Genomic DNA, 27,614 nt, shown 5'->3' with positions numbered 1-27,614 from the left:
TGTCAGAGATTTCAGAATAGCACGGAGAAAGGGAAGGATGCGGCGGACAAAAGGTTTGATGGTGATTGGGTGAGGCACAATGAGGTGTTATTTGAGGAGGGGGAAGAGCGAGGTTGGGGGAGATGGAGGTGAGAGTTGGAAGGGGGAAGGTTGGGGGAGATGGAGAAGGTTGGGGGAGATGGAGGTGAGAGTTGGAAGGGGGAAGAAGCAGGGAGGATGCTTTGAGGAGGGGGAGTGAGAGGGGGGAAATTTGAAGGGGAGGGGCGAGGGGGGAGTTTAGGAGGGAAGGGACAAGGGGAGGGATTTGAAAGGGGTGGGATATGGGGGAGATTTGGAGGGGAGGGGTGAGGGGGGAGTCTAGGAGGGGAGGGGCGAGGGGGAGTCTTGGAGGGGTGTGGGTGGAGTTTAGGAGGGAAGGGGCAAGGGGGGAGATTTGAAGGGGATGGGTGATGGGGAGGATTAGGAAGGGAGGGGAAAGGGGGAAGATTTGGGTGAGGGGTGAGATTGGATTTTAGAAAGTGTACGATTAATGGGAAACGAACATTTATTGCAAAATGAGTTTCTTGAGACCTTCGAGTCAAAAATACGTTTAAGGACGCTGGAGGGAGGATGGAGTGCAGGAGAGTTTAGGGAATGTAGAAAAGAGGCACTAGAAGAGATGGAATTTTTTTTGGGATGAATAGATTTGGTGAGCAAGTCGAAAGCAGCCTTTTAAAGAAGAAGAAGAAAAAGGTGTTATAATATACGACGGAATACAGAACTTGAGGGGAAAGTGTAAACATTTTAAGGTTAATAACAGTGAAAACTATCTGGGGAAATGGGGGAGAAACACGTGGTTGAAGAACGAACGAACGAATAAGAACGAATAAAAACAAAGAATAAGAACAGAAAAGAAAATGTTTTTTTTGTTTGTTTTTTTGTTGAGATTTTAAACAACGAAGTAGGCTATGGGGTGAAAAGACTGGGAAAAGCAGAGAACGAAAGTTATTGGAGCACAAACGACAGACCGCTGAGAGAAAAACAAAGCCTCAAGGTTGGACACTGTACAAGACAAGGCCTCAAAAGACACGACACGAATTAACACGATTTTCTATACAGGTATGAAAGATTTGCACCGAAAATCTTCCTCTCAGGACACAATATACGTACACACACCATAAAATAAATACAGTTATAACGAAAATACAAATGGGAACAATTACTTAACTTCGATTTTGATGGAGAGCGTGGACAGCTGCGAATAAACGAAACCTCGCCGGCAAGACCGGAAGCGGAAGGATGAATATTAAATATATTCATTGACATTATGTGGTATTATGTGTAAATCAGTGACAAAAAATTTCAATTTCAGCATTTATAAATTCAGGCTGTAACAACAGAATGTGAAAAAGTCAAGGGGTGTGAATACTTTCTAAAGGCACTTCATGGGAAAGCTTCCACACATTGATGCATTTGTAGGGAAGCTTCCAAGCATTGACCCATTAAATCATAGGGAAGCATCCATGCATTTTTTTTTTTTTTTTTTTTTTTTTTTTTTTGTATACAATATCGAGGCTCGTGAAAGAGCGAACATTTATCACACAGAAAGACAAACCGACACATAAAACATATAACATCGGGAGCGGTAGACAAGATGGGGAGAGAGGGGGAAGGACACAAACACAACATTTGAGAGCAGGGACCGAGAGACATGGAGACATCGAGAGATCTGAGAGAGGGTGAGGGCTTTGGGGGGGGGGCATGGGAAGGGGGCGGTGGGAGAGGTATAAAACATATGGACACTGCCAGGACTTCCAGGAAAGAAGTTGGAATTTCAAACAAGGTGGATCTGGGGTGAATTAGCGGGGGTAGAAAAGATCAAGGTTTTGGATGGGGGAAGATAAGAGATGGTGGTGAACAGCTGTTTTAAAGACCTGGAGGGAGGAGTGGGATTGAAGGGAGTGAGGGAGCTTGTTCCAGAGGCGGGAGAAAAGAGGAATGAAAGAGTGAAGGTGAGCAGAGAGCCGAGATTTCGGCAGCTTAACCATCAGAGGGTTGCTGGCAGATCTTGTGCGACCTGTAGGAATATTTGGGGGACAGAGCACAGAGAGAGCTGGGGGTGCAAGGCCGGAGAGGAGTCGGTAGAAGACAGAAAGACCACCTACCTGCCTGCGGTGAGTGAGTGAAAGGCCCTCAGAGATAGCTTCATCGCGGGAGATTCCAATAATTCTGAAAGCTTTGGTTTCAACAGCGTGAAGCCGAGCTAGGTGTGAGGCAGGAGCACCGGCCCATAGCGGAGAACAGTATTCCATTGAGCTGCGGATGAAAGCCTTGTATGTGGTGAGGAGCTCAGGTGTGCCGAGGAAGGACTTCGCACGACGGAGGATGCCCAGTCGGCGACTGGCTTTGGAGGCCAGCTTGGAAATGTGGTTTTCCCAAGAAAGATCATGGCAGATAGTGAGACCCAATATCTTGAGCGACAGAACTTCTTGGAGAGGATTGTTGAGGAAGTAGATGGGAGGGTTGTCCAGTCGATCTTTTCGGAGAGACATAGTAAGAGTGTGAGATTTGTCAGGATTGAAAGACATGTTCCACTTGTTTGACCAGTCTGTGATTTTGTCCAGGTCTTCAGAGAGTGAGGAGGCAGCAGACTGCCGATCTGAGGGAAGAGGAATGGAGCGGCAGAGAGTGGAGTCATCAGCAAAGAGATAGAGAGGATTTTCGAGAGAGTCAGAGAGATCATTGATGAAGACCAGAAAAAGCACGGGGCCCAGAACACTGCCTTGGGGAACTCCAGCCTGAACAGGAAGAGGAGATGAGAGAAACCCATTCAGGGCCACACGTTGACGACGACTAGAGAGGAAGTCCGCCAGCCATATGTGGAGATTTCCATGGATACCAAAGGAGGAGAGTTTGGTGAGCAGAGCGGGGTGCCAGACCGTGTCGAAGGCACGTGATATGTCGAGGGAGACAGCTCTAATTTCCTGTTTGGCATTGAGGACCTCCATCCATTGTTGAGACAGCAGAAGCAGCATGTCCAGAGTAGAGTGACCTGGTCTGAAACCAAATTGATGATCAGAGATCAAGCCATTGGAGAAGAGGAAAGATTTCATATCCGAAGCAATGATGGATTCCATGACTTTGCTGATAATTGGGAGAAGGCTGATTGGTCTGTAGTTGCTAGGATCTGTTTTTGCACCTTTTTTGTGCAAAGCGGTGATGTTGGCTGATTTCCAAGCAGATGGCAGTTGACCTTGAGCAAAAGAGAGGGTGAAGAGAACAGAGAGAGGGTGAGATAGAGCAGCAGAGCAGGATTTTAGGACCCGTGGGCTGATGCCGTCGGGTCCAGTTGCAGAATCAGAGTCGAGGGTTGACAGAAACTTTTCCACCTTGTCAGGAGGAAAGGACACGGAGTCCAGGAGCAGCAGGGTACGACTGGGAATGGTGGGTACAGAGAGGGATGGGTTTGGGACACAAGATTTAGAGGCAAACACAGAGTTGAGGCATTCAGCTTTTTCACGTGCAGAGTCAGCTGTGTAGCCGTTTGAGGTAAGGGAGGGGATGGAGGGGGAACAAACACCAGAAACGGATTTGACCAGACGCCACCAGGATTTGGAAGAGGGAGACAGATAAGAGAGTTCGGTCTTGAGAACGGAGAGATATTGTTTCCTGGCTCTCCTGAGGGTGGACACACACTTGTTCCGGGCTTTGTGAAAGGAAATGAGATTTCCTTCCGTTGGATTTGCTTTCCAGGAGACGAAGGCAAGTTGTTTCTGGGCAACAGCCTCACCACAAGATTCCGTGTACCATGGACGGGAGGAAGGGTATGACAACTGAAGACGAGATGGGATAAATCTGTGCATGAGAGAGAGCAATTTACTTTGGAAGAATTCCCAGGATGAGTTGATGTCAGAGGTGGTAGAGATGGGAGACCAGTCCAGATGATTGATGGCTGCTTGGAGACCGTGCCAGTTGGCCTGAGTGAAATGCCAGACTCGTCGACGCTGAGCAGGCTCCCTGAGGATGGTCAGAGAGATGTCCACTTTAACAAGGACATGATCAGATGATCCGATCGGAGCAGAAGAAGAGCAGCAGACATTTTCAGGGAAGTTAGTCATAACCAAGTCCAGAAGAGAAGATGTTCCGTTGACTGAGATCCGGGTCGGGAAATTGACAGATTGTGTCAGTCCCAGTGAGTCGCAGAAGTCCTTTGCTGAGGAGCCATGGCTGGTGAGAGAGGTGCCCACACCCAGCCAACTGGCATGATGACAGTTGAAATCACCACATATGAGGAAGAGAGAGTTGGGATGAGTAGATAGAAGTTGGTCCATATCATCAGACAGCGAGATGTAGATGGAGTCATCACTGTTTGGTGGACGGTACAACACACATATGAACAAGAGGTGGGAGCGAAGGGGAAGCCGTAGCCAGAGGTATTCCTGGGGGTGAGGTGGAGAGAGTGCAGTGCAGGGCGAGTGAGGAAGAGAGTTTTTGATAAAGATAGCAACCCCGCCTCCAGGACGAGGCTCAGGTCTATCATACCGGAGGAGGGAGTAGCCCGGGAGAGATACTATGGAATCAGAGACATCATAAAGGAGGAAAGTTTCTGTTAAGCAGATCACGTCTGGTTTGACAGAAGCAACCTGTATGGAGAGATCAGTTAAGTTTGAACGAAGGCCCCGGATGTTTGAGGTCCATACCGTTAATGAAGAGGAAGGGGGAGCATCAGATACAGAACAGGGGGGAGGAGGGGTAGGGTAAGATGTGGAAGAGGTGGAAGAGGTAGGGAGAGCTGTTGAAGGTGTGTCAGAGATTTCAGAATAGCTCGGAGAAAGGGAAGGATGGGGCGGACAAAAGGTTTGATGGTGATTGGGTGAGCCACAATGAGGTGTTATTTGAGGAGGGGGAAGAGCGAGGCAGAAGGTTGGGGGAGATGGAGGTGAGAGTTTGAAGGGGGAAGAAGCAGGGAGGACGCTTTGAGGAGGGGGAGTGAGAGGGGGGAAATTGAGAAGCAATGAGGGTGGGGAGATTTGAAGGGGAGGGGTGAGGGGGGAGTTTGGGAGGGAAGGGACAAGGGGAGGGATTTGAAAGGGATGGGATATGGGGGAGATTTGGAGGGGAGGGGAGAGGCAGGAGTCTAGGAGGGGAGGGGCGAGGGGGCGTCTTGGCGGGGAGGGGTGAGGGGGTAGTTTAGGAGGGAGGGGGCAAGGGGGGAGATTTGAAAGGGATGGGTGATGGGGAAGATTTGGAGGGGAGGGGTGATGGGGAAGATTTGGAGGGGAGGGGTTATGGGAAGATTTGGAGGGGAGGGGTGAGATTGGATTTTTGAAAGTGTACGATTTATGGGAAACGAACATTTATTGCAAAATGAGTTTCTTGTGACCTTCGAGTTAAAAATACGTTTAAGGACGCTGGATGGAGGATGGAGTGCAGGAGAGTTTAGTGAATGCAGAAAAAAGGCACTATAGGAGATGGATATTTTTTTGGGGATGAATCGATTTGGTGAGCAAGTCGAAAGCAGCCTTTTAAAGAAGAAGAAGAAAAAGGTGTTATAAAATATGACGGAATACATAACTTGAGGGGAAAGTGTAAACATTGAAGGTTAATGAGTGAAAACTATCTGGGGAAATGGGGGAGAAACACGTGGTCGAAGAACGAACGAACGAATAAGAAGAAATAAACGAATGAGAACAGAGAAGGAAATGTTTTTTGTTTTTTTTTTGTTTTTTTTTAGTTGAAATTTACACAAGGAAGTAGGCTATGGGTGAAAAGACTGGGAATACAGAGAACGAAAGTTATTGGATCACAAACGATGGACCACTGAGAGAAAAACAAAGCCTCAAGGTTGTACAGTGCACACTGTACACGCGGCAAAGGCCTTGCTCGCGACACGGCAAACAGACGATCAATTTATGAAAGATAAACACCGAGAAACAACCAAAGTTGCACACAATAACTTCACACAACGAAGGATAAATACAGTTTCGACAAAATACAATTGTGAACAGACTTAACTTCGAAAAACGTGGAGACCGTGAGGAGCTTCGAGAATCGCAGCCGCCGTCTCCAAGATCTCGCGAGATCTCTCAATACGATAGGGAAGATAGGGAAGCCATCCGAGATTCATTAATACGATAGGGAAGCTCCATCATTAATTCATTAATAAGGCACCTTCTATTCATTATTTAATTAATTATTAGGAAAGCTTCCATCATTCATTCAAGGCATCTTCTATGCATTCATTCATTATACTATGGAGGCTTCCATTCATCAAATCAAAGGGAAGCTTCTCGGCAATTCATTCATTCATTAATAGGGAACCTTCTATACATTCATTAATGGGTCGGAATTTTGAACGAGGTACATTTGGGCCTCCCAGGGGTCCAATATTTTTTTTTTGGAATAGCTAATAATCACCTTGATATCCTTAAAGCCCTAAGCCTGGGCTATAAAACGCAGCCAAACTGACACCGATCGGCCCAGAGGTTCCGTTTTTATTCATGGTCAAAGTTTCCCTTCCTTGTTAGCATAACGTAAGAAACCACAATAAGGTCTCTTTGTAAACATTCCGTCACAAATGCTTCATTTCTGCATTTAAACATACTAGGACGTGCCCGTACGTATGTGCTTGCCCGTACGTGCTTGCCCGTACGTGCGTGCAAAAAAACAACTTTGAAACCACGTGGCAGTAACGACCACAGAACCCCCCCCCCCCCCCCTCTATTTACATGAAATGGTTTGGTCCATTCGCAAAGCCAGTAACGACCACAGAACCCCCCCCTCTATTTACATGAAATGGTTTGGTCCATTCGTAAAGCCAAAGCGAACGGCGAACGGCTAAATCGCCATAGCTCGGTACCGTCCACCAAACAGTGATGACTCAATCTACATCTCGCTGTCTGATGATATGGACCAACTTCTATCTACTCATCCCAACTCTCTCTTCCTCATATGTGGTGATTTCAACTGTCATCATGCCAGTTGGCTGGGTGTGGGTACCTCTCTCACCAGCCATGGCTCTTCAGCAAAGGACTTCTGCGACTCACTGGGACTGACACAATCTGTCAATTTCCCGACCCGGATCTCAGTCAACGGAACATCTTCTCTTCTGGACTTGGTTATGACTAACTTCCCTGAAAATGTCTGCTGCTCTTCTTCTGCTCCGATCGGATCATCTGATCATGTCCTTGTTAAAGTGGACATCTCTCTGACCATCCTCAGGGAGCCTGCTCAGCGTCGACGAGTCTGGCATTTCACTCAGGCCAACTGGCACGGTCTTCAAGCAGCCATCAATCATCTGGACTGGTCTCCCATCTCTACCACCTCTGACATCAACTCATCCTGGGAATTCTTCCAAAGTAAATTGCTCTCTCTCATGCACAGATTTATCCCATCTCGTCTTCAGTTGTCATACCCTTCCTCCCGTCCATGGTACACGGAATCTTGTGGTGAGGCTGTTGCCCAGAAACAACTTGCCTTCGTCTCCTGGAAAGCAAATCCAACGGAAGGAAATCTCATTTCCTTTCACAAAGCCCGAAACAAGTGTGTGTCCACCCTCAGGAGAGCCAGGAAACAATATCTCTCCGTTCTCAAGACCGAACTCTCTTATCTGTCTCCCTCTTCCAAATCCTGGTGGCGTCTGGTCAAATCCGTTTCTGGTGTTTGTTCCCCCTCCATCCCCTCCCTTACCTCAAACGGCTACACAGCTGACTCCGCACGTGAAAAAGCTGAATGCCTCAACTCTGTGTTTGCCTCTAAATCTTGTGTCCCAAACCCATCCCTCTCTGTACCCACCATACCCAGTCGTACCCTGCTGCTCCTGGACTCCGTGTCCTTTCCTCCTGACAAGGTGGAAAAGTTTCTGTCAACCCTCGACTCTGATTCTGCAACTGGACCCGACGGCATCAGCCCACGGGTCCTAAAATCCTGCTCTGCTGCTCTGTCTCACCCTCTCTCTGTTCTCTTCACCCTCTCTTTTGCTCAAGGTCAACTGCCATCTGCTTGGAAATCAGCCAACATCACCGCTTTGCACAAAAAAGGTGCAAAAACAGATCCTAGCAACTACAGACCAATCAGCCTTCTCCCAATTATCAGCAAAGTCATGGAATCCATCATTGCTTCGGATATGAAATCTTTCCTCTTCTCCAATGGCTTGATCTCTGATCATCAATTTGGTTTCAGACCAGGTCACTCTACTCTGGACATGCTGCTTCTGCTGTCTCAACAATGGATGGAGGTCCTCAATGCCAAACAGGAAATTAGAGCTGTCTCCCTCGACATATCACGTGCCTTCGACACGGTCTGGCACCCCGCTCTGCTCACCAAACTCTCCTCCTTTGGTATCCATGGAAATCTCCACGCATGGCTGGTGGACTTCCTCTCTAGTCGTCGTCAACGTGTGGCCCTGAATGGGTTTCTCTCATCTCCTCTTCCTGTTCAGGCTGGAGTTCCCCAAGGCAGTGTTCTGGGCCCCGTGCTTTTTCTGGTCTTCATCAATGATCTCTCTGACTCTCTCGAAAATCCTCTCTATCTCTTTGCTGATGACTCCACTCTCTGCCGCTCCATTCCTCTTCCCTCAGATCGGCAGTCTGCTGCCTCCTCACTCTCTGAAGACCTGGACAAAATCACAGACTGGTCAAACAAGTGGAACATGTCTTTCAATCCTGACAAATCTCACACTCTTACTATGTCTCTCCGAAAAGATCGACTGGACAACCCTCCCATCTACTTTCTCAACAATCCTCTCCAAGAAGTTCTGTCGCTCAAGATTTTGGGTCTCACTATCTGCCATGATCTTTCTTGGGAAAACCACATTTCCAAGCTGGCCTCCAAAGCCAGTCGCCGACTGGGCATCCTCCGTCGTGCGAAGTCCTTCCTCGGCACACCTGAGCTCCTCACCACATACAAGGCTTTCATCCGCAGCTCAATGGAATACTGTTCTCCCCTATGGGCCGGTGCTCCTGCCTCACACCTAGCTCGGCTTCACGCTGTTGAAACCAAAGCTTTCAGAATTATTGGAATCTCCCGCGATGAAGCTATCTCTGAGGGCCTTTCACTCACTCACCGCAGGCAGGTAGGTGGTCTTTCTGTCTTCTACCGTCTCCTCTCCGGCCTTGCACCCCCAGCTCTCTCTGTGCTCTGTCCCCCAAATATTCCTACAGGTCGCACAAGATCTGCCAGCAACCCTCTGATGGTTAAACTGCCGAAATCTCGGCTCTCTGCTCACCTTCACTCTTTCATTCCTCTTTTCTCCCGCCTCTGGAACAAACTCCCTCACTCCCTTCAATCCCACTCCTCCCTCCAGGTCTTTAAAACAGCTGTTCACCACCATCTCTTATCTTCCCCCATCCAAAACCTTGATCTTTTCTACCCCCGCTAATTCACCCCAGATCCACCTTGTTTGAAATTCCAACTTCTTTCCTGGAAGTCCTGGCAGTGTCCATATGTTTTATACCTCTCCCACCGCCCCCTTCCCACGCCCCCCCCCCCCCCAAGCCCTCGCCCTCTCTCAGATCTCTCGATGTCTCCATGTCTCTCGGTCACTGCTCTCAAATGTTGTGTTTGTGTCCTTCCCCCTCTCTCCCCATCTTGTCTACCGCTCCCTATGTTATATGTTTTATGTGTCGGTTTGTCTTTCTGGGTGATTAATGTTCGCTCTTTCACGAGCCTCGACCTTGTATACAAAAAAAAAAAAAAAAAAAAAAAAAAAAAAAAAAAAAAAAAAAAAAAAAAAAAAAAAAAAAAAAAAAAAAAAAAAAAAAAAAAAAAAAAAAAAAAAAAAAAAAAAAAAAAAAAAAAAAAAAAAAAAAAAAAAAAAAAAACTACTTGTCCGATTAATATGAAACCTTGAAAAGGCACATCCCCGGGTCCCCAGCAATATACCTGGCAAGTTTCAAGTATATCGGACCGGTAGTTGTCGAGAAACAGCGGTCACAGACAAACAAACACACAGACACACACACACACAGAGATTACTGGAATTATAGATAGATAAGCAAAGTACCAAACATAGGCAAGACATATATCTACTTGTGTTTTAAGTTTCAAGTTCCTACTCAAAATGTATGCTGGTTTATGTACCGACAAATATTGGCTATTTTTCAGTTGTTTTCACCCAAACCTGTGTTTTTTTAATTGCACTCTTGACAAGTTTCTGTCATTTTGCAAATATACTTAATAGAACCTCCAAAAAGCACTCAGGTACTCTACAATACATGTGTTAATTAACTGGAAAATTTGCAGTTTGGGCGTCCGCGTTATCTATGGTTGTGTCTTGAAAATAGCTCAATATCAATTGAGAAATAAATCTCTCTTACGTTATGGTAATACCACAAGCCAACAAATCATTCTAGCTACTAACAAAATGGATTTATTTCCATACAACCATCAAAAATCAGAAGGATATTGTTCCTCCAGCAAACGAAACTTGCAATAAAGTACTAATCATACCTTTTTTATATACAAAATAGCAGTCCACTTGTCATGTGTACTTTTTTTCTCCTACTTGGCATTCAAGCTATTTAAATACCCACTCAAACATCTCAAACTCGACTCGGATGGCAATAGACTCGGATGGCAATACGGATGGGAAAAGACTCGGATGGCAATACCGAGATGGCAATCTCGGATGGCAATACCGAGATGGCAATATCGGATGGCAATAACAGATGGCAATAACAGATGGCATCCTCGGATGGGAAAAGACTCGGATGGCAATACAATTGACACCGTCATAAGAGATTTTATATCGTGGCATCACGTAAGAGACCGTTATCGGAGAAATACAATATTAGGCCCCTAAATCCAAAAATACATCATGAAACAGCTCATAAATACACTCAAAGCACTCTCAGGCTATGGATCGTTTGTTTCCATATGATATTTGTAAATATGGACATGTATGAAGTACTACAGTCAATGATGAACTGAAAATTGACACCAAATTTAGAGGGACTGACAGCAAGATCTTGATGTGACACCCATCAAAACCAGTTGGCAGTCATCCAACACAGCTCATTACAACCAAATACAACATATATTCTTGTTGAATACAATAACTAAGACATGTACAAAGCTTATGCGGGACTGCGGGTCTTTGTTTAATGTTCCGATAAACCTCTTGTACGTTACGATTTACGGGTCTCGTACGTGACGCTGTACAAACTCGCACGCCATTGGCGGCCATGAAACGAGAACTACTCACGGCGATTTTGGCAAATACTTTCACATGTTCCTACGAATTAATCTCAAAATAAACCATGTCTTGAGGATCTATGACATCCTGGACAAGTACTTACGAGACCATGGGGTCCAACGCCGATCTCACGTATAATATTTTTTTGGATTTCTCCAGCCAGACCGACGACCAACTTTCGCCAAACTTCTTGTTTCGTGCGGCGAGTAACTCGCTGAATACCCGGATGTAAACGCTGGGTAACAGGAAGTACCCGTATGTCGGCATTTCACGCCAAAAGTTTTCGGTCTCTTACATTATGGAGGAACGCTCTTCTTCCCGAAGATGCTGTTTCGGCTAGTTTTGCGTACTTAACGCACCAGGAGCGTCCCGATCTTTTGAAATGGCATAGAATTCAAGCTCATGTGATGGTCTGATGGTATATTTCACTTCGATATGCACTTACCTGGCTTACAGGGAGCATGACTGGTGCGTAACGTAAGAGACCGTTATGGTTTCTAAATTCACACTCAAGCTTGTTGTGTCTCAGAGAAACAAAGGAGGTCAATGATTTTTACAGAGTTAATACATACGTATAAGTGCTGTTTGTTGCGCCCTAAAGAAGAACTATGGAACACCCTGATATGTGTAAAACAGGGCTTATATAAATATCTCTTACGTTACGGTTCATCTGCTTCATCCTATATGAGGAGGAGCTGTGACTCAGGAACTGACATGAGTAACACAAAAACACATTCAGTAGAGTAGTTATATAGATCTACTTTTATTCCAGCTGTGAAAAGTATCTGAAAAAGGCTTTTATAATGAATGCATGGCTTTGAAGGGTAACGAAATACTAAAAAAATGCCCTTTTTCACCATTTTTTAAGGTTCAGAGGCTTATAACATGTAGATAATTGATAAATAGTATATAAAACTATACATTTTCTGAAAGCCGTGATTGTGTTCTACAAGATGACACCTAAATGTACTAATTCAGAACATTTGGGACAAAGTTATATAGGTTTAAAGCAATCAATGTGTGTTTTTTGGGATTTGTACCTCGTTCAAAATTCTGACCCTAATAGGAAACCTTCCATGCATGAATTAACAGGGAATTCCATTCATCAAATCATAGGGAAGTTTCTATGCATTCACTAATTAACAGGTCAGCTTCTATGCATTCATTCATTATACTATGGAGGCTTCCAGTCATCATATCATAGGGAACCTTCCATGCATTAGTTAATTAATAGGGAATTGCTTCCAGTCATCAAATCATAGGGAAACTTCTATGCATTAATTAATTAACTAATAAGGAACCTTCCATGCATTAATTAATTAATAGGGAACACTCCATGCATTAATTAATGAACTATTAGGGAACCTTCCATGCATTAATTAATTAATAGGGAACATTCCTTGCATTAATTAATTAATAGGGAACATTCCATACATTCATTCATTCATCAATAAGGCAGCTTCTCGGCATTAATTAATTAATAGGGCACCTTCTATGCATTGATTAGTTCATAAATAGGGCAACTGCTATTGATTCATTCATTCATTAATAGGGCAGTTATATGCATTCATTAATTCATTCATAGGGGAACTTCTACGCATTCATTCATTAATAGGGAAGCATCCATCATGCATTCATTAATAGGACAGCTCCTATGCATTCATTTTGTCAGTCAGTACTGAGTCTTCCATGCATTCATTCATTCAGTGTAAAAGCTTTCATGCATTCATCAATTAGTGCAGAATCTTCCGTGCATTCATCCATTAGGAAATACCGTACTGTTTTTTTTATCGCCAGGAGAGCTACTCCATATTGGTTTAGTTCACTGTACAGCAATCCTGAAGGAGTGCAATTTATGCCCTAATATACTATGTTTGAATGTTTTCATTGATGTACCTGCAAAATAATAAAATGAAAAAGGAAGTCTCCAACGCCTTATTCATAACAAAGCTTCCACACATTAATTCATATGGAAGCTTCCATGGACTAATTGGGAAAAGTTAAACATTTGCATCACACCACCTCACCGATGAAATGCGCATGAACAGCAACAAGGGTGGAGAGGCCGGACTGGGTGCAGCCAAGTGGAAGAATGCCTGTGCAATTGAAGAAAATATCAGCATGAAGCTATCTGCTAAACATTTCTAAGCAGATATAAAGAAACAGTCTCCCAACAATGAAATAATGGCAAGAAAATAAATACAATTAAGAAACAGAAAGATCGAGACAATGTGGTTGTTTTACTGTAAAACAGTCCACTCTCACCAAACCAAATACCCAACAAGTCCTATCCAGCAATTAAAATAGGGTCCTAGGTAGACAATTTTAGCCAATTTGAATGCCAGCAATTCAAAAATACCAGCCCAACGACCCCCACCACCTCCTCCTCCTCAATTATTACCCCGCGTGCGTGAAGCGAAAATCGCACAGTTAAGCAATTGGTTCACTTTGTCCGTCTATCTATCCACACGTCAGCCGATGATCGAGGAACAACTTTAAACTCAAATCTGCAGTTTGGTATTACTTTGGCAAATTGAACGGAATCTCATCCCGAGCGCACAGATATGGTAATTATTTTAGTATGTCTACCTGTCTGACAGTCAAACACAATTGAAAAACATTCCAAACAAGAAACTTACTGTTTTTGAGGACGTCATGAACAAAGGACACAAACAACAGGCGTGAAGTATTACTTTAACGTGTTAAATAAGATGGTGTGAAAGAAAATATGAAAGGGGCGGTAAACTTCTGAAAATAAAATTATACAGCCTTTAAAAGCTTTATTACCTCCACTACTAAAGGTGGATGAGGTTATGTTTTCACCCCTGTTTGTCTGTCTGCCTGTGAACAGGATACCTCAAAAACTTGTGGATATCTCAGACAAAATTTGGTGGACCCGGTGGGGGTGTGACAAGGACGAATCTGTTTGATTTTGGTGAAAATCCCGATCCGGATACAAGAGTTTTTAAAATCAAGTGATTCTTCATCATCGAGTAATCGGTCCAAAAACGAGAAATAACATGGTATTTCAAAACATTGTGGACGAGTTATAACAAAACTTGGTGGATGAGTTGTGTAGGTGACAAGTACAAGCTGATTCGATTTTGGTTCAAGTCGCAATCCACATCTGGCCTAACAATGGGATAGAAAACGCAAACTTGGTGGCGGTATGCACACTACCGAGTGTCGTTGTAGTTTTATTTTAGTTGAATTGCATGCAGGTACTTGTACACGAGAACACAAAATGCCTTCTTGGCATTTCCAAAAACCTCCAGTTGAGCAGTACTTGGACAAAATATTACGTCATTTTATGCCATCCAGACCAATCAACTACGCTCACTCTCTCAGCATTGAGGATATTGAGGTTCAGCGAAAATTGCGGCTTGGAGAAAATATAGATTGTGCTCGAAAACACAAAGCAAGAGTTAAAAAAAAATCCTTCCCATGTCCTTTTTCTCAAGACTGTGCATGGTCTATGAACTCTAGAGTTTACCCAATTCCACCAAAGAATCAAACACAGTATTGTAACATTTGATGTATGGGAATGAGAACTCATGTCCATTCACTTTTTTTTTTCTTTTTTTTTTTGGTAAACAGAATCAAGGCTCATGTAAGAGCTAACACATTGAACATGAAAACATGCACAAACACATAAAACATACAATGAAGGGAGCAGGAGAGAAGACGGGGGAGAGAGGGAAGCATGCAAGCACAACAGTAGAGAACAGGGACGTCGGTAGATCTGTGGAAGGTGGAGAGCAGGGGGAGGATGGAGGCCGGAGGGGTACAAGGTATAAAACAAATGAACACTTCCAGGAATTTCAGGAAAGAAGTTGGTGATTGAAAGAGGTGGATTTGGGGTGTTTTAACGGGCGTAGAAAAGATCAAGGTTTTGGATGGGGGAAGACAAGAGATGGTGGCGAACAGCTGTTTCAACGACCTGGAGGGAGGAGAGGGATTGAAGAGTGTGTGGGAGTTTGTTCCAGAGGTGGGAGGAATGAAGGAGTGAAGGTGAGCAGACGGTCTTGATTTTGGCAGTTTCACCAGAAGAGGGTTGCTGTCAGATCTTCTGCGTCTTGCAGGAATATTTGGGGGACAGAGCACAGACAGAGCAGGGGGAGCAGGCCGGAGAGGAGTCGGTAGAAGACAGTAAGACCACAAACCTGCCTGCGATGAGTAAGTGAAAGACCCTCAGAATCAGCTTCATCGCAGGAGATTCCAATGATTTTGAATGCTGTGGTTTCCACCGCGTGAAGCCAAGCTCGGTGTGAGGCAGGTGCACCAGCCCAGAGGGGAGACCAGCATTCCATTGAGCTGCGGATGAAAGCTTTGTATGTGATGAGCTCAGAAGTGCCCAGAAAGGACTTGACACGACAGAGGATGCCTAGTCGGCGACTGGCTTTGGAGGCTAGCTTGGAAATGTGGTTTTCCCAGGAAAGATCATGACAGATAGTGAGATCCAAAAGCTTGAGTGACAGAACTTCTTCAAGAGGATTATTCAGAAAGTGGTTGGGAGGGTTGTCCAGACGGTCTTTTCGGAGAGACAAAGTGAGAGTGTGAGGTTTGTCAGGATTGAAAGAAATGTTCCACTTGTTTGACCAGTTTTGATTTCCAAGCAGGTGGCAGATGACCTTGAGCAAAAGAGAGGGTGAAGGGAATTGAGAGAGGGTGTGAAAGAGCGGCAGAGCAGGATTTTAGGTCCCGTGGGCTGTTGCTGTCTGGTCCAGTTGCAGAATCAGAGTCGAGGTTTGATAAAAACTTCTCCACCTTGTCAGGAGAGAAGGACACAGAGTCCAGGAGCAGCTGGTTTTGACTGGGTAATGTGGGTACAGAGAGAGATGGGTTTGGGACACAAGATTTCGAGACAAACACAGAGTTGAGGCATTCGGCTTTGTCACGTGTGGTGTCAGCTGTGTAGCCATTTGAGGTAAAGGAGGGGATGGAGGGGGAACAAACACCAGAAACACATTTGACCAGATGCCACCAGGATTTGGAGGGAGACAGGTTTGAGAGTTCAGTCTTGAGAGTAGATAGTGATTCCTGGCTCTCCTGAGGGTAGACACACACACACACACACACACACACACACACACACACACACACACACACACACACACACACACACACACACACACACACACACACACACACACACACACACACACACAGCTGTGTGAAAGGAACTGAGATTGCCTTCAGTTGGATTAGCCTTCCAAGAGGGAATTGCTAGTTGTTTCAGGGCAACAGCCTCACCACAAGATTCAGTGTACCATGGAGGGGAGGAAGGGTATGACAACTGAAGACAAGATGGGATAAATCTGTGCATGAGAGAGAGCAGTTTACTTTGGAAGAATTCCCAGGAAGAGTTGATGTCAGAGGCAGTAGAGATGGCAGACCAGTCCAGATGATTGATTGCTGCTTAAAGACCATGCCAGTCAGCCTGAGTGAAATGCCAGACTTGTCGAAGCTGAGGAGGCTCTCTGAGAACGGCCAGAGAGATGTCCACTTTAACAAGCACATGATCAGAAGAAATGATTGGAGCAGAAGAAGAGCAGTAGACATCTGCAGGGAAGTTTGTCATAACCAAGTCTAGAAGAGAAGATGCTCCGTTGACTGAGATCCGAGTCGGGAAATCAACAGATTGACACTGAAATTGACAAATTGACACTTATACTACTTTCCTGCACAATGGGTAATCCACTCAGAACTTGCGGTCATGGACATACGGACATGAAATGTAACCCAGCAAATGTAAAAAATAAATATTTATTCACCTGCAAAAATTATGCTCATGAATGTGATGGATATGCAGATAAAGTAGTGATACAAGAAAGCAATGGAAAGAGTTCTCCACAAGGCATTTCCATGATACGAAGCCTGCACCAAACCTCCTGTCCATTGATGCAGATTTATCTTGTAGCTTAATGCACTGTCACACAACCCAATATTATAGACCGATTGCACTTAAACAACCCGATGTGTACCCCGGTTTAGAATAGGTACACCGTATCCCTGCGTGTCGTAAGAGGTGACCAAAAGGGTTGGCGTCAGGAAGGGCATCTGGCCATTAAAACATTGCCTGAAAAAGAGAACCATTGCAATTACAACCACATGTGGGCAGGGTGCAGCCCGAAGTACCCCGTGGGGGACCCCACTCCCTCCCGTCAAAACTCAAGGTGGGGAACCCGATCGAAGCAAGGGTGGAAATCACTCCATTTATGATGACGAAACGTCTGATGCCCGACGTGCAGATCGGTTTCTGAGGTTTGGGACATGGAACGTAGGGACAATGACAGGGAGATCAGGAGAAGTGGTGGAAGTATTGGTCAGAAGAAGAGTGGGCATATGTTGTGTGCAGAAGACAAGATGGAAGGGAAGTGGTGTGAGAATGGTGAAGGGTAGGCAGGGACAGAAATACAAGTTTATGTGGCAAGGGTGCCCAGAAGGCATGAATGGTGTTGGTGTCCTGTTTTCTGAGGAGTTTGTAGACAGTGTAGCGAGTTTGACGAGAGTGAGTGAAAGGTTGATGATGGCGAAAATAATGATTGGAAAGCTCTTGGTGAACGTGATCTCAGGATATGCTCCGCAGGTTGGTCGGAGCGATGAAGAGGAGGACAAGTTCTGGTGTGCGATAGAGAAGCTGATGGAAAACGTGAAAGATGAGGAAGTTGTTGTGGTAGGAGGAGACCTAAATGGACATGTGGGAAGGAGTATGGACGGTTTTGAGGGAGTTCATGGGGGTTACGGATATGGTGTGAGAAAAGGAGAAGGTTAAAGGATTTTGGAGTTTGCTGATGGAGCTGATTTGTTGATTTGTAATACTCGGTTCCAGAAAGAGGATAATAAGCTTGTTACATACACGTCAGGTGGGTCGACGACAACCGTTGACGACCTGCTGGTGCGTAAGCGAGATAGGGGGCACCTCCGGGACACAAAGGTGATCCCGGGGGAGGAGGCTGTTTCACAGCACCACTTGGTTGTCTGCGACATAAGGGTGAAAGGTGCGAGGAGAGCTCGGCGGGTGAAGTACCAACCGAGAATGAAGGTGTGGAGGTTGAAAGAGGTGACAGTGAGGGAGGCATTAAAAGAGAGGCTGAGTATGGTAGAGGATTATGTGGTTGAGCTTGAAAGTGGTTGGATGTCAATGAAAGATAGTCTGTTGGGAGCCATTGGCGAGGGATGTGGATGGACAAAAGGACCGAGGCACTCAGAAACATGGTGGTGCGATGATGAAGTTGGAAAGAAGATTGACGAGAAGAGGAAGAAGATCAAGGAGTGGCAGAAAGCAAAGGGTATGGGGGCATAAAAAGGCAGAGCATGAACGTTATAAGGCAGCCAAGAAGGCTGCAAAGAAAGAGGTAGCAAAGGCGCAGGAGGCATGTAGGAAAATGTTCGGAGAACGCTTGGATTTGGAAGAGGGTCAGAGAGCGGTATTCAGGATTGCAAAGCAGATAGCGAAAGAGAGGTGTGATGTGATGGGGTGAGATGCTTGAAGGATGAAGTGGGACAAATTGTTGTGGACCCAGATGGAATTAAAGGAAGATGGAAGAGATATATGGAAATACTGTTGAATGCAGAGAATGAATGGGATGGCAACATAGAGAGTAACCCAGTTTTAGGACCAGCAGAGAAGATAACTGAGAAGGAAGTTGAGGAAGCGATAAAAGCAATAAGAACCACCTGTCGAGTCCATTTTTCCCCGCAGAGCGGGGGTTGGCCTTTTGTGGGCACCGTGGTCCCCTTTTTGAAGCAATGCTTTATGGCCGGATGCCCTTCCTGCCGCCAACCCTGTTGGTCACCTCTTGCGACACACAGGGAATTACCAGTGAACTAGTACTCAATTAGCCGACCTCAGAAAGACAACAGGCTGAGTCAACCCCCCGGTGTTAATTCAGCGATCGACCGGGATTCGAAGCCAGGATCCTAGGATCCCAAGCCGGCATCCTAACCGCTAAGCCAACACCAGGCCATAAAATGAAGCGATAAAAGCGATAAAAGCGATAAAAGCAATGAAGAGTAGAAAAGCGGGAGGGCCGATGGGAGTTGTGGGAGATATGTTGAAGGCAGCGAGAAATTGGGGAGTGAAGAGAATGACAGAGATCTGCAATCTGGTGGTGAAAGAAGGCCGTATTCCAGTGGATTGGGAACTGAATACCCTCGTCCCTCTACCTCTATACAAGGGGAAAGGTGACCCTCTGGACTGTGGCTCGTATCGAGCGATAAAGTTATTGGAGCATGGAATGAAGGTATTGGAAAGGGTGTTGGAGAGGAGGATAAGGAAGAAAGTGAAGATTGACGAAATGCAGTTTGGATTTATGCCAGGAAAAGGAACGACAGATGCACTTTTTATTGCGAGGCAGTTGCAAGAGAAGTACATGGAGAAGAGGAAGAAGTTGTTTCTTGGGTTTGTTGATCTGGAGAAAGCATTAGATAGGGTTCACGTGAAGTAGTGACATGGGCATTGAGGAAGTTAGGAGTGGAGGAATGGTTGATCAGAGTAGTGATGGCAATGTACAAAAGAGCGCACACAGCTGTAAGGACGAAGGATGGGAACAGTGGTGAGTTTGAGGTGAAGGTGGGAGTGCATCAGGGGTCGGTACTACGTCCACTACTATTTGTAGCTGTGATGGAGGTGCTGGCTCAGAACGTAAAGGAGGGTTTACCATGGGAGTTGTTGTGTGCAGATGATCTGGTGTTGATTGCAGAAAGTATGGATGGACTGAAGGAGAAGATGAACAAGTGGAAGGAATGTATGGAGACAAAAGGTCTGAAGGTGAATATCGGAAAGACGAAGGTGATGGCAAGTGGTAAAGCATGTGGTGAGGTGGAAAGAACTGGGAAGTGGCCGTGTGCTGTGTGCAGGAAGGGTGTCGGACTGAATTCCATTCAATGTACAATGTGCACTGAGTGGTTTCATCAAAAATGTAGTGGTTTGAGAGGGTCATTAACCAGTGTGGCAGCTACATTCAAGTGTAAGGTGTGCACAGAGGGAGCTGCAGATGGAGGAAATGTTGAGTTGGATCTTGGAGACGGCGTGAAGCTGGAAGGTGTGAAAACATTTTGTTACCGAGGAGACATGCTGAATGGAGAAGGTGGATCAGACTCGGCAACGGTTGCTGGAGTGAGATGTGCATGGAAGAAGTTTCGGGAACTGAGTGGCGTGCTGACGAGGAGGGGAGTGTCGTTGAAGCTGAAGGGAAAGGTGTATGCTGCATGTGTGAGAAGTGTTATGATTTATGGGAGCGAGACATGGGTAATGAACGTGGAGCAGCAACGAAGGCTGGAAAGGGAGGAAATGCAAATGGTTCAGTGGATGTGTGGTGTATCGTTGAGAGAGAGGAATACAAATGATGAATTGCGAAAGATGATGGGAATAGAGCCTGTGATGGATGCTGTGAAGATAAACAGTTTGAGATGGTTTGGTCATGTGTTGAGGAAGGATGAAAGTGACTGGTTGAGAAGAGTGATATAAATTAATGTAGAAGGAAGTAGAGGACGGGGAAGAGCGAGAAAGACTTGGCTAAAGATGGTCGAAGAAGAAATGCCGGCAAGGGGGTTAACAAGGGGAGATGCAGAAAATAGGGCAAAATGGAAAAGATTGTCATGGGGACCACAAGGCTAACCCCCACTCTTGCAGGGAAAATAGCCTTAAAATGCCTGTTGTTGTTGTTGTTTGTTGCACTTCAACACATCCCATTATTGTAGACTCATGCTGTGTCAAACCTGTGCAACCAAAAGGCAGGTCTGACTCAGAGGGTATTTTGAGTGCAGTTTCCTTCGCGCTCTGCAATGCACAAATTATAATAAGGGCCAGCCAACCTTTGCTTGCAGCAGCATGTTGTTGGGTGACAGGGACAGAACCCAAACTGATGGTGAGAGGTCAGGCAACTTGACTTGTCAGAAGCATTGATGGATTATATGACTTTGCTTGTAATAGGAAGCAAGCGTATTGGCCTGTAGTTGAGAAGATCTGTTTATGTGCTCTTCTTGTGAATGGCAGTGATATTTGTGGACTTCCAGGTAGCCGGGAGGTGGTCAAAGGAGGACAGGCTGAAGAGAGCAGACAGAGGAGAAGCAAGTGCAGCAGTGCAGAATCTGAGAACATGGCACTGACACCATCTGGGCATTTCACTGGTGAGTCAAAGTTGGACAGAACGTTCTCGACCATCTTGCGTGTGAAAGACGGTCAATAAGGCGGTGTGTATGAGGGTGGGGTGCGGGTAATGCGGGGACAGAGCATGTTAATTTAGTACTGCATTGCACTCAATTGTATGTTCTGTACTTATAAATCATCCGTTAGTCCGATTCTCATAATGCTGCACTGCATTAAAAATACTTGTGACAGCAGACATAACCTATTCAAATGCTTATTTTATTCTAAATGATCGTATTGCCATTCGTTTTGTAACAGGACACAAATATTCAGCACCGTTTAGCTGCACTCTCTCCACCAAGATGGTGTAGACAAAATTTAAAAATCAACAAAAAGAAAAATCAGTGATTACAAACCCTCGCCAGGACGTGTTAAGGTTTTTGTGTTAAAACAAATATGGCGGCCAAACCATATGACAAATGACCATTTTTCTTTACTCCACAAATTTATCCCAACATGATGCTCAAGAAATTATCTGATCGGATAAAGTTTTGTACTTTTCGAATAATGACGTCATAATGGAGGCACCTATGACATCAACAACAAACACAACAACATGCATTTTAAAAGGCCATTTTCCCTGCTAGAGCGGGGGTTAGCCTTGCGGTCCCCATGACAATCTTCTCCATTTTGCCCTATTTTCTGCATCTCTCCTTGTTAACCCCCTTGCCCGCATTTCTTCTTCCACCATCTTTAGCAAAGTCTTGCTCGGTCTTCCCCGTCCTCTGCTTCCTTCTACATTCATTTCCATCACTCTTCTCAACCAGTCACTTTCATCCTTCCTCAACACATGACCAAACCATCTCAACCTGTTCCTCTTCACAGCATGAATCACAGGCTCTATTCCCATCATCTTTCGCAATTCATCATTTGTCTTCCTCTCTCTCAACGATACTCCGCACATCCGTCGAACCATTCGCATTTCCACCCTTTCCAACCTTCGTTGCTGCTCTACGTTCATTACCCATGTCTCGCTCCCATAAATCATAACACTTCTCACACATGCAGCATACACCTTTCCCTTCAGCTTCAACGACACTCCCCTCATCATCAGCACGCCACTCAGTTCCCGAAACTTCTTCCATGCACATCTCACTCGAGCAACCGTTGCCGAATCTGATCCACCTTCTCCATTCAGCATGTCTCCGAGGTAGCAAAATGTTTTCACACCTTCCAGCTTCACGCCGTCTCCAAGATCCAACTCAACATCTCCTCCATCTGCAGCTCCCTCTGTGCACACCTTACACTTGAATGTAGCTGCCACACTGGTTAATGACCCTCTCAGACCACTACATTTTTGATGAACCCACTCAGCGCACATTGTACATTGAATGGAATTCACTCCAACACCCTTCCTACACACAGCACAGGGCCACTTCCCAGTTCTTTCCACCTCACCACATGCTTTACCACTTGCCATCACCTTCGTCTTTCCGATATTCACCTTCAGACCTTTTGTCTCCATACATTCCTTCCACGTGTTCATCTTTTCCTTCAGTCCATCCATACTTTCCGCAATCAACACCAGATCATCTGCATACAACTCCCACGGTAAACCCTCCTTTACGTTCTGAGCCAGCACCTCCATCACAGCTACAAATAGTAGTGGACTTAGTACCGACCCCTGATGCACTCACACCTTCACCTCAAACTCACCACTGTTCCCGTCCTTCGTCCTTACAGCTGTGCGCGCTCTTTTGTACATTGCCATCACTACTCTGATCAACCATTCCTCCACTCCTAACTTCCTCAATGCCCATGTCAATACTTTGCGTGGTACCCTGTCGAATGCTTTCTCCAGATCAACAAACCCAAGAAACAACTTCTTCCTCTTCTCCATGTACTTCTCCTGCAACTGCCTCACAATGAAAAGCGCGTCTGTCGTTCCTCTTCCTGGCATGAATCCAAACTGCATTTCGTCGATCTTCACTTTCTTCCTTATCCTCCTCTCCAACACCCTTTCCAATACCTTCATTCCATGCTCCAATAACTTTATCGCTCGGTACGAGCCACACTCCAGAGGGTCACCTTTCCCCTTGTACTTGACAAAGTCCCTATGACATCATCATTAACATATGTTATTCCCCATTAAGAGTTCTTTACAATGACCCATGTCTCAATTTTTTATATTCAGCGTTTTCGGAGATATAGAGGTGCAAAGTTTTTGGGTTTTTCTAAGATGGCTTCCATACCACGTGACCTCGGACGTCATAATTATTCATTAAAATTTTATATAGGTGGAGGTGCACGTATGGTGAAAATTTCCTGCCAATAGGACCAACGGTTGCACAGAAAATCATATTTATTCTGTGCGGACAATCAGACAGACAGACAAGCAGACAAACGGACTCAAATGCAATACCCTCTCCTCTGTCGAGGGTAATTACTAATTCGTATTTTCATCAATCCATATACAGTGTCCATGATTAGCATCGTCCGGCTAACATTGTTTCGTTACAAGGTCTATACCAATTAGATAACAAGGCTTCACAGGAGGTCATGATTATTTACCTATAACTCACTATCATGTTGCCATGACATCAACAACCAGCAGAAGCCTTCACGTGACAGCATGGTATAATAGAAATAACCACACAAAGTAAAAATGCAAAACTTACCAACAACCTCATCATTGGGTTTAAAAAACTTGACGCTTGGCCCAACTGCGAACAGTACAACAACAATAAAAAAATAATCAACACTGGCTCAAGAAGACTTGGTCCAAACATTCCCTCAATATCTTTATTGGAACATTCTGTCATTGTTTTTGGATGCATAATCTTCATATTATGCCTTTGTTGTGAACTCCTCAAACAAATTGAAACTTGAACACTGCGTCATGCTGGTAATGAATTGAGAATGATAAACCCGCACAAACCTTCCTTGACGATTCCAGCAATCTCTCTGCCGACTGGATGCGGATTTTGTAGAAGATGTAGCTCCTGGAGAAACTGTACAAGAAAGGGGAATGGCAAGTGCACCCAAATAAAAACTCGAGCGAAGTTAATGTTAATGGCACACAATCACAAATCCCCACGCTTCCCACCGAAAGAAAAATTGAGAGATGGCAAAACGTTCCACCAGGAAAGACCCAATATCAAATTTTGAGTTTACCTTTCCCCCCATTTTGACCTGTGCATCTTACTATCCACCCCACACCCTGGGGAATGAACTGGGGTCAATCCAAAAAAAATTGTTACATATTTCATGCGTCTCCCAATGTTGACTCCACATACAAAGTTTCATTGAAAAATGTTTAGAAATCTGGCTGTAAATGTATTTTTCAGTATTTCACCTTCTGACCCTGCCCCATGGGGTGGGGCTAAAGTTTACAATATCACCCATTTGTTTTTTCAAAATAGTGGGGTTTATAATAAATAACAGCTTGGTGGTTGTTGTATCACATGTGTACCAACCACCTTTAGAGGCCATTTTTTCCCTGCAGAGCAGGGGTTGGCCTTTTTTGGGCACCGAGGTCCCCTTTTTGAAGCAATGTTTTATGGCCGGATGCCCTTCCTGCCGCCATTGTATCACATGTGTACAATGTATTCAAATCATTCCCTCGTCCAGGCTTGGCAAAAAGCATGCAAATCCATGATGCAATGAGCACTTTGTAACGAGCATGCTTTCCTTCCTCTCCTGAAAGAGGGGGAGAGTGAATAGGTGATGAAGGTGCAAGTCATATTGAGGGTGCAAGGGGTAAGGTGGTGATGAGGAGGGTAAGTGGCGATGGGGATGGTAAGTGGCGATGGGGATGGTAAGTGGCGATGGGGATGGTAAGTGGCGATGGGGATGGTAAGTGGCGATGGGGATGGTAAGTGGCGATGGGGATGGTAAGTGGCGATGGGGATGGTAAGGGGCGATGGGGATGGTAAGGGGCGATGGCGATGGTAAGGGGCGATGGGGATGGTAAGTGGCGATGGGGATGGTAAGTGGCGATGGGGATGGTAAGTGGCGATGGGGATGGTAAGTGGCGATGGGGATGGTAAGTGGCGATGGGGATGGTAAGTGGCGATGGGGATGGTAAGTGGCGATGGGGATGGTAAGTGGCGATGGGGATGGTAAGTGGCGATGGGGATGGTAAGTGGCGATGGGGATGGTAAGTGGCGATGGGGATGGTAAGTGGCGATGGGGATGGTAAGTGGCGAAGGGGATGGTAAGTGGCGATGGGGATGGTAAGTGGCGATGGGGATGGTAAGTGGCGATGGGGATGGTAAGTGGCGATGGGGATGGTAAGTGGCGATGGGGATGGTAAGTGGCGATGGGGATGGTAAGTGGCGATGGGGATGGTAAGTGGCGATGGGGATGGTAAGTGGCGATGGGGATGGTAAGTGGCGATGGGGATGGTAAGTGGCGATGGGGATGGTAAGTGGCGATGGGGATGGTAAGTGGCGATGGGGATGGTAAGTGGCGATGGGGATGGTAAGTGGCGATGGGGATGGTAAGTGGCGATGGGGATGGTAAGTGGCGATGGGGATGGTAAGTGGCGATGGGGATGGTAAGTGGCGATGGGGATGGTAAGTGGCGATGGGGATGGTAAGTGGCGATGGGGATGGTAAGTGGCGATGGGGATGGTAAGTGGCGATGGGGATGGTAAGTGGCGATGGGGATGGTAAGTGGCGATGGGGATGGTAAGTGGCGATGGGGATGGTAAGTGGCGATGGGGATGGTAAGTGGCGATGGGGATGGTAAGTGGCGATGGGGATGGTAAGTGGCGATGGGGATGGTAAGTGGCGATGGGGATGGTAAGTGGCGATGGGGATGGTAAGTGGCGATGGGGATGGTAAGTGGCGATGGGGATGGTAAGTGGCGATGGGGATGGTAAGTGGCGATGGGGATGGTAAGTGGCGATGGGGATGGTAAGTGGCGATGGGGATGGTAAGTGGCGATGGGGATGGTAAGTGGCGATGGGGATGGTAAGTGGCGATGGGGATGGTAAGTGGCGATGGGGATGGTAAGTGGCGATGGGGATGGTAAGTGGCGATGGGGATGGTAAGTGGCGATGGGGATGGTAAGTGGCGATGGGGATGGTAAGTGGCGATGGGGATGGTAAGTGGCGATGGGGATGGTAAGTGGCGATGGGGATGGTAAGTGGCGATGGGGATGGTAAGTGGCGATGGGGATGGTAAGTGGCGATGGGGATGGTAAGTGGCGATGGGGATGGTAAGTGGCGATGGGGATGGTAAGTGGCGATGGGGATGGTAAGTGGCGATGGGGATGGTAAGTGGCGATGGGGATGGTAAGTGGCGATGGGGATGGTAAGTGGCGATGGGGATGGTAAGTGGCGATGGGGATGGTAAGTGGCGATGGGGATGGTAAGTGGCGATGGGGATGGTAAGTGGCGATGGGGATGGTAAGTGGCGATGGGGATGGTAAGTGGCGATGGGGATGGTAAGTGGCGATGGGGATGGTAAGTGGCGATGGGGATGGTAAGTGGCGATGGGGATGGTAAGTGGCGATGGGGATGGTAAGTGGCGATGGGGATGGTAAGTGGCGATGGGGATGGTAAGTGGCGATGGGGATGGTAAGTGGCGATGGGGATGGTAAGTGGCGATGGGGATGGTAAGTGGCGATGGGGATGGTAAGTGGCGATGGGGATGGTAAGTGGCGATGGGGATGGTAAGTGGCGATGGGGATGGTAAGTGGCGATGGGGATGGTAAGTGGCGATGGGGATGGTAAGTGGCGATGGGGATGGTAAGTGGCGATGGGGATGGTAAGTGGCGATGGGGATGGTAAGTGGCGATGGGGATGGTAAGTGGCGATGGGGATGGTAAGTGGCGATGGGGATGGTAAGTGGCGATGGGGATGGTAAGTGGCGATGGGGATGGTAAGTGGCGATGGGGATGGTAAGTGGCGATGGGGATGGTAAGTGGCGATGGGGATGGTAAGTGGCGATGGGGATGGTAAGTGGCGATGGGGATGGTAAGTGGCGATGGGGATGGTAAGTGGCGATGGGGATGGTAAGTGGCGATGGGGATGGTAAGTGGCGATGGGGATGGTAAGTGGCGATGGGGATGGTAAGTGGCGATGGGGATGGTAAGTGGCGATGGGGATGGTAAGTGGCGATGGGGATGGTAAGTGGCGATGGGGATGGTAAGTGGCGATGGGGATGGTAAGTGGCGATGGGGATGGTAAGTGGCGATGGGGATGGTAAGTGGCGATGGGGATGGTAAGTGGCGATGGGGATGGTAAGTGGCGATGGGGATGGTAAGTGGCGATGGGGATGGTAAGTGGCGATGGGGATGGTAAGTGGCGATGGGGATGGTAAGTGGCGATGGGGATGGTAA

General features: G+C 46.3%; 1 protein-coding gene across 3 annotated transcripts in view; it reads right to left on the bottom strand.

Annotated features, from left to right (window-relative positions):
- The window catches only part of LOC137416798 (quinone oxidoreductase-like protein 1), a 106,050-nt gene that overhangs the window by 56,095 nt on the left and 22,341 nt on the right, over positions 1 to 27,614 (bottom strand). For all 3 annotated transcript variants that reach the window (XM_078774068.1, XM_078774069.1, XM_078774067.1), the window contains exons 5-7: positions 24,205 to 24,277; positions 23,945 to 23,989; positions 13,201 to 13,269 (exon numbers count right to left, since the gene is read on the bottom strand). In XM_078774068.1, the coding sequence (XP_078630194.1) occupies positions 13,201 to 13,269; positions 23,945 to 23,989; positions 24,205 to 24,277 (187 nt within the window). The remainder of the gene's footprint in view (positions 1 to 13,200; positions 13,270 to 23,944; positions 23,990 to 24,204; positions 24,278 to 27,614) is intronic.

This window comes from Myxine glutinosa, chromosome 3, assembly GCF_964187855.1.
Source record: "Myxine glutinosa chromosome 3, kmMyxGlut1.1, whole genome shotgun sequence".
Lineage (NCBI taxonomy): Eukaryota > Metazoa > Chordata > Myxini > Myxiniformes > Myxinidae > Myxine > Myxine glutinosa.
This window is presented reverse-complemented; position numbering and strand designations above follow the sequence as displayed.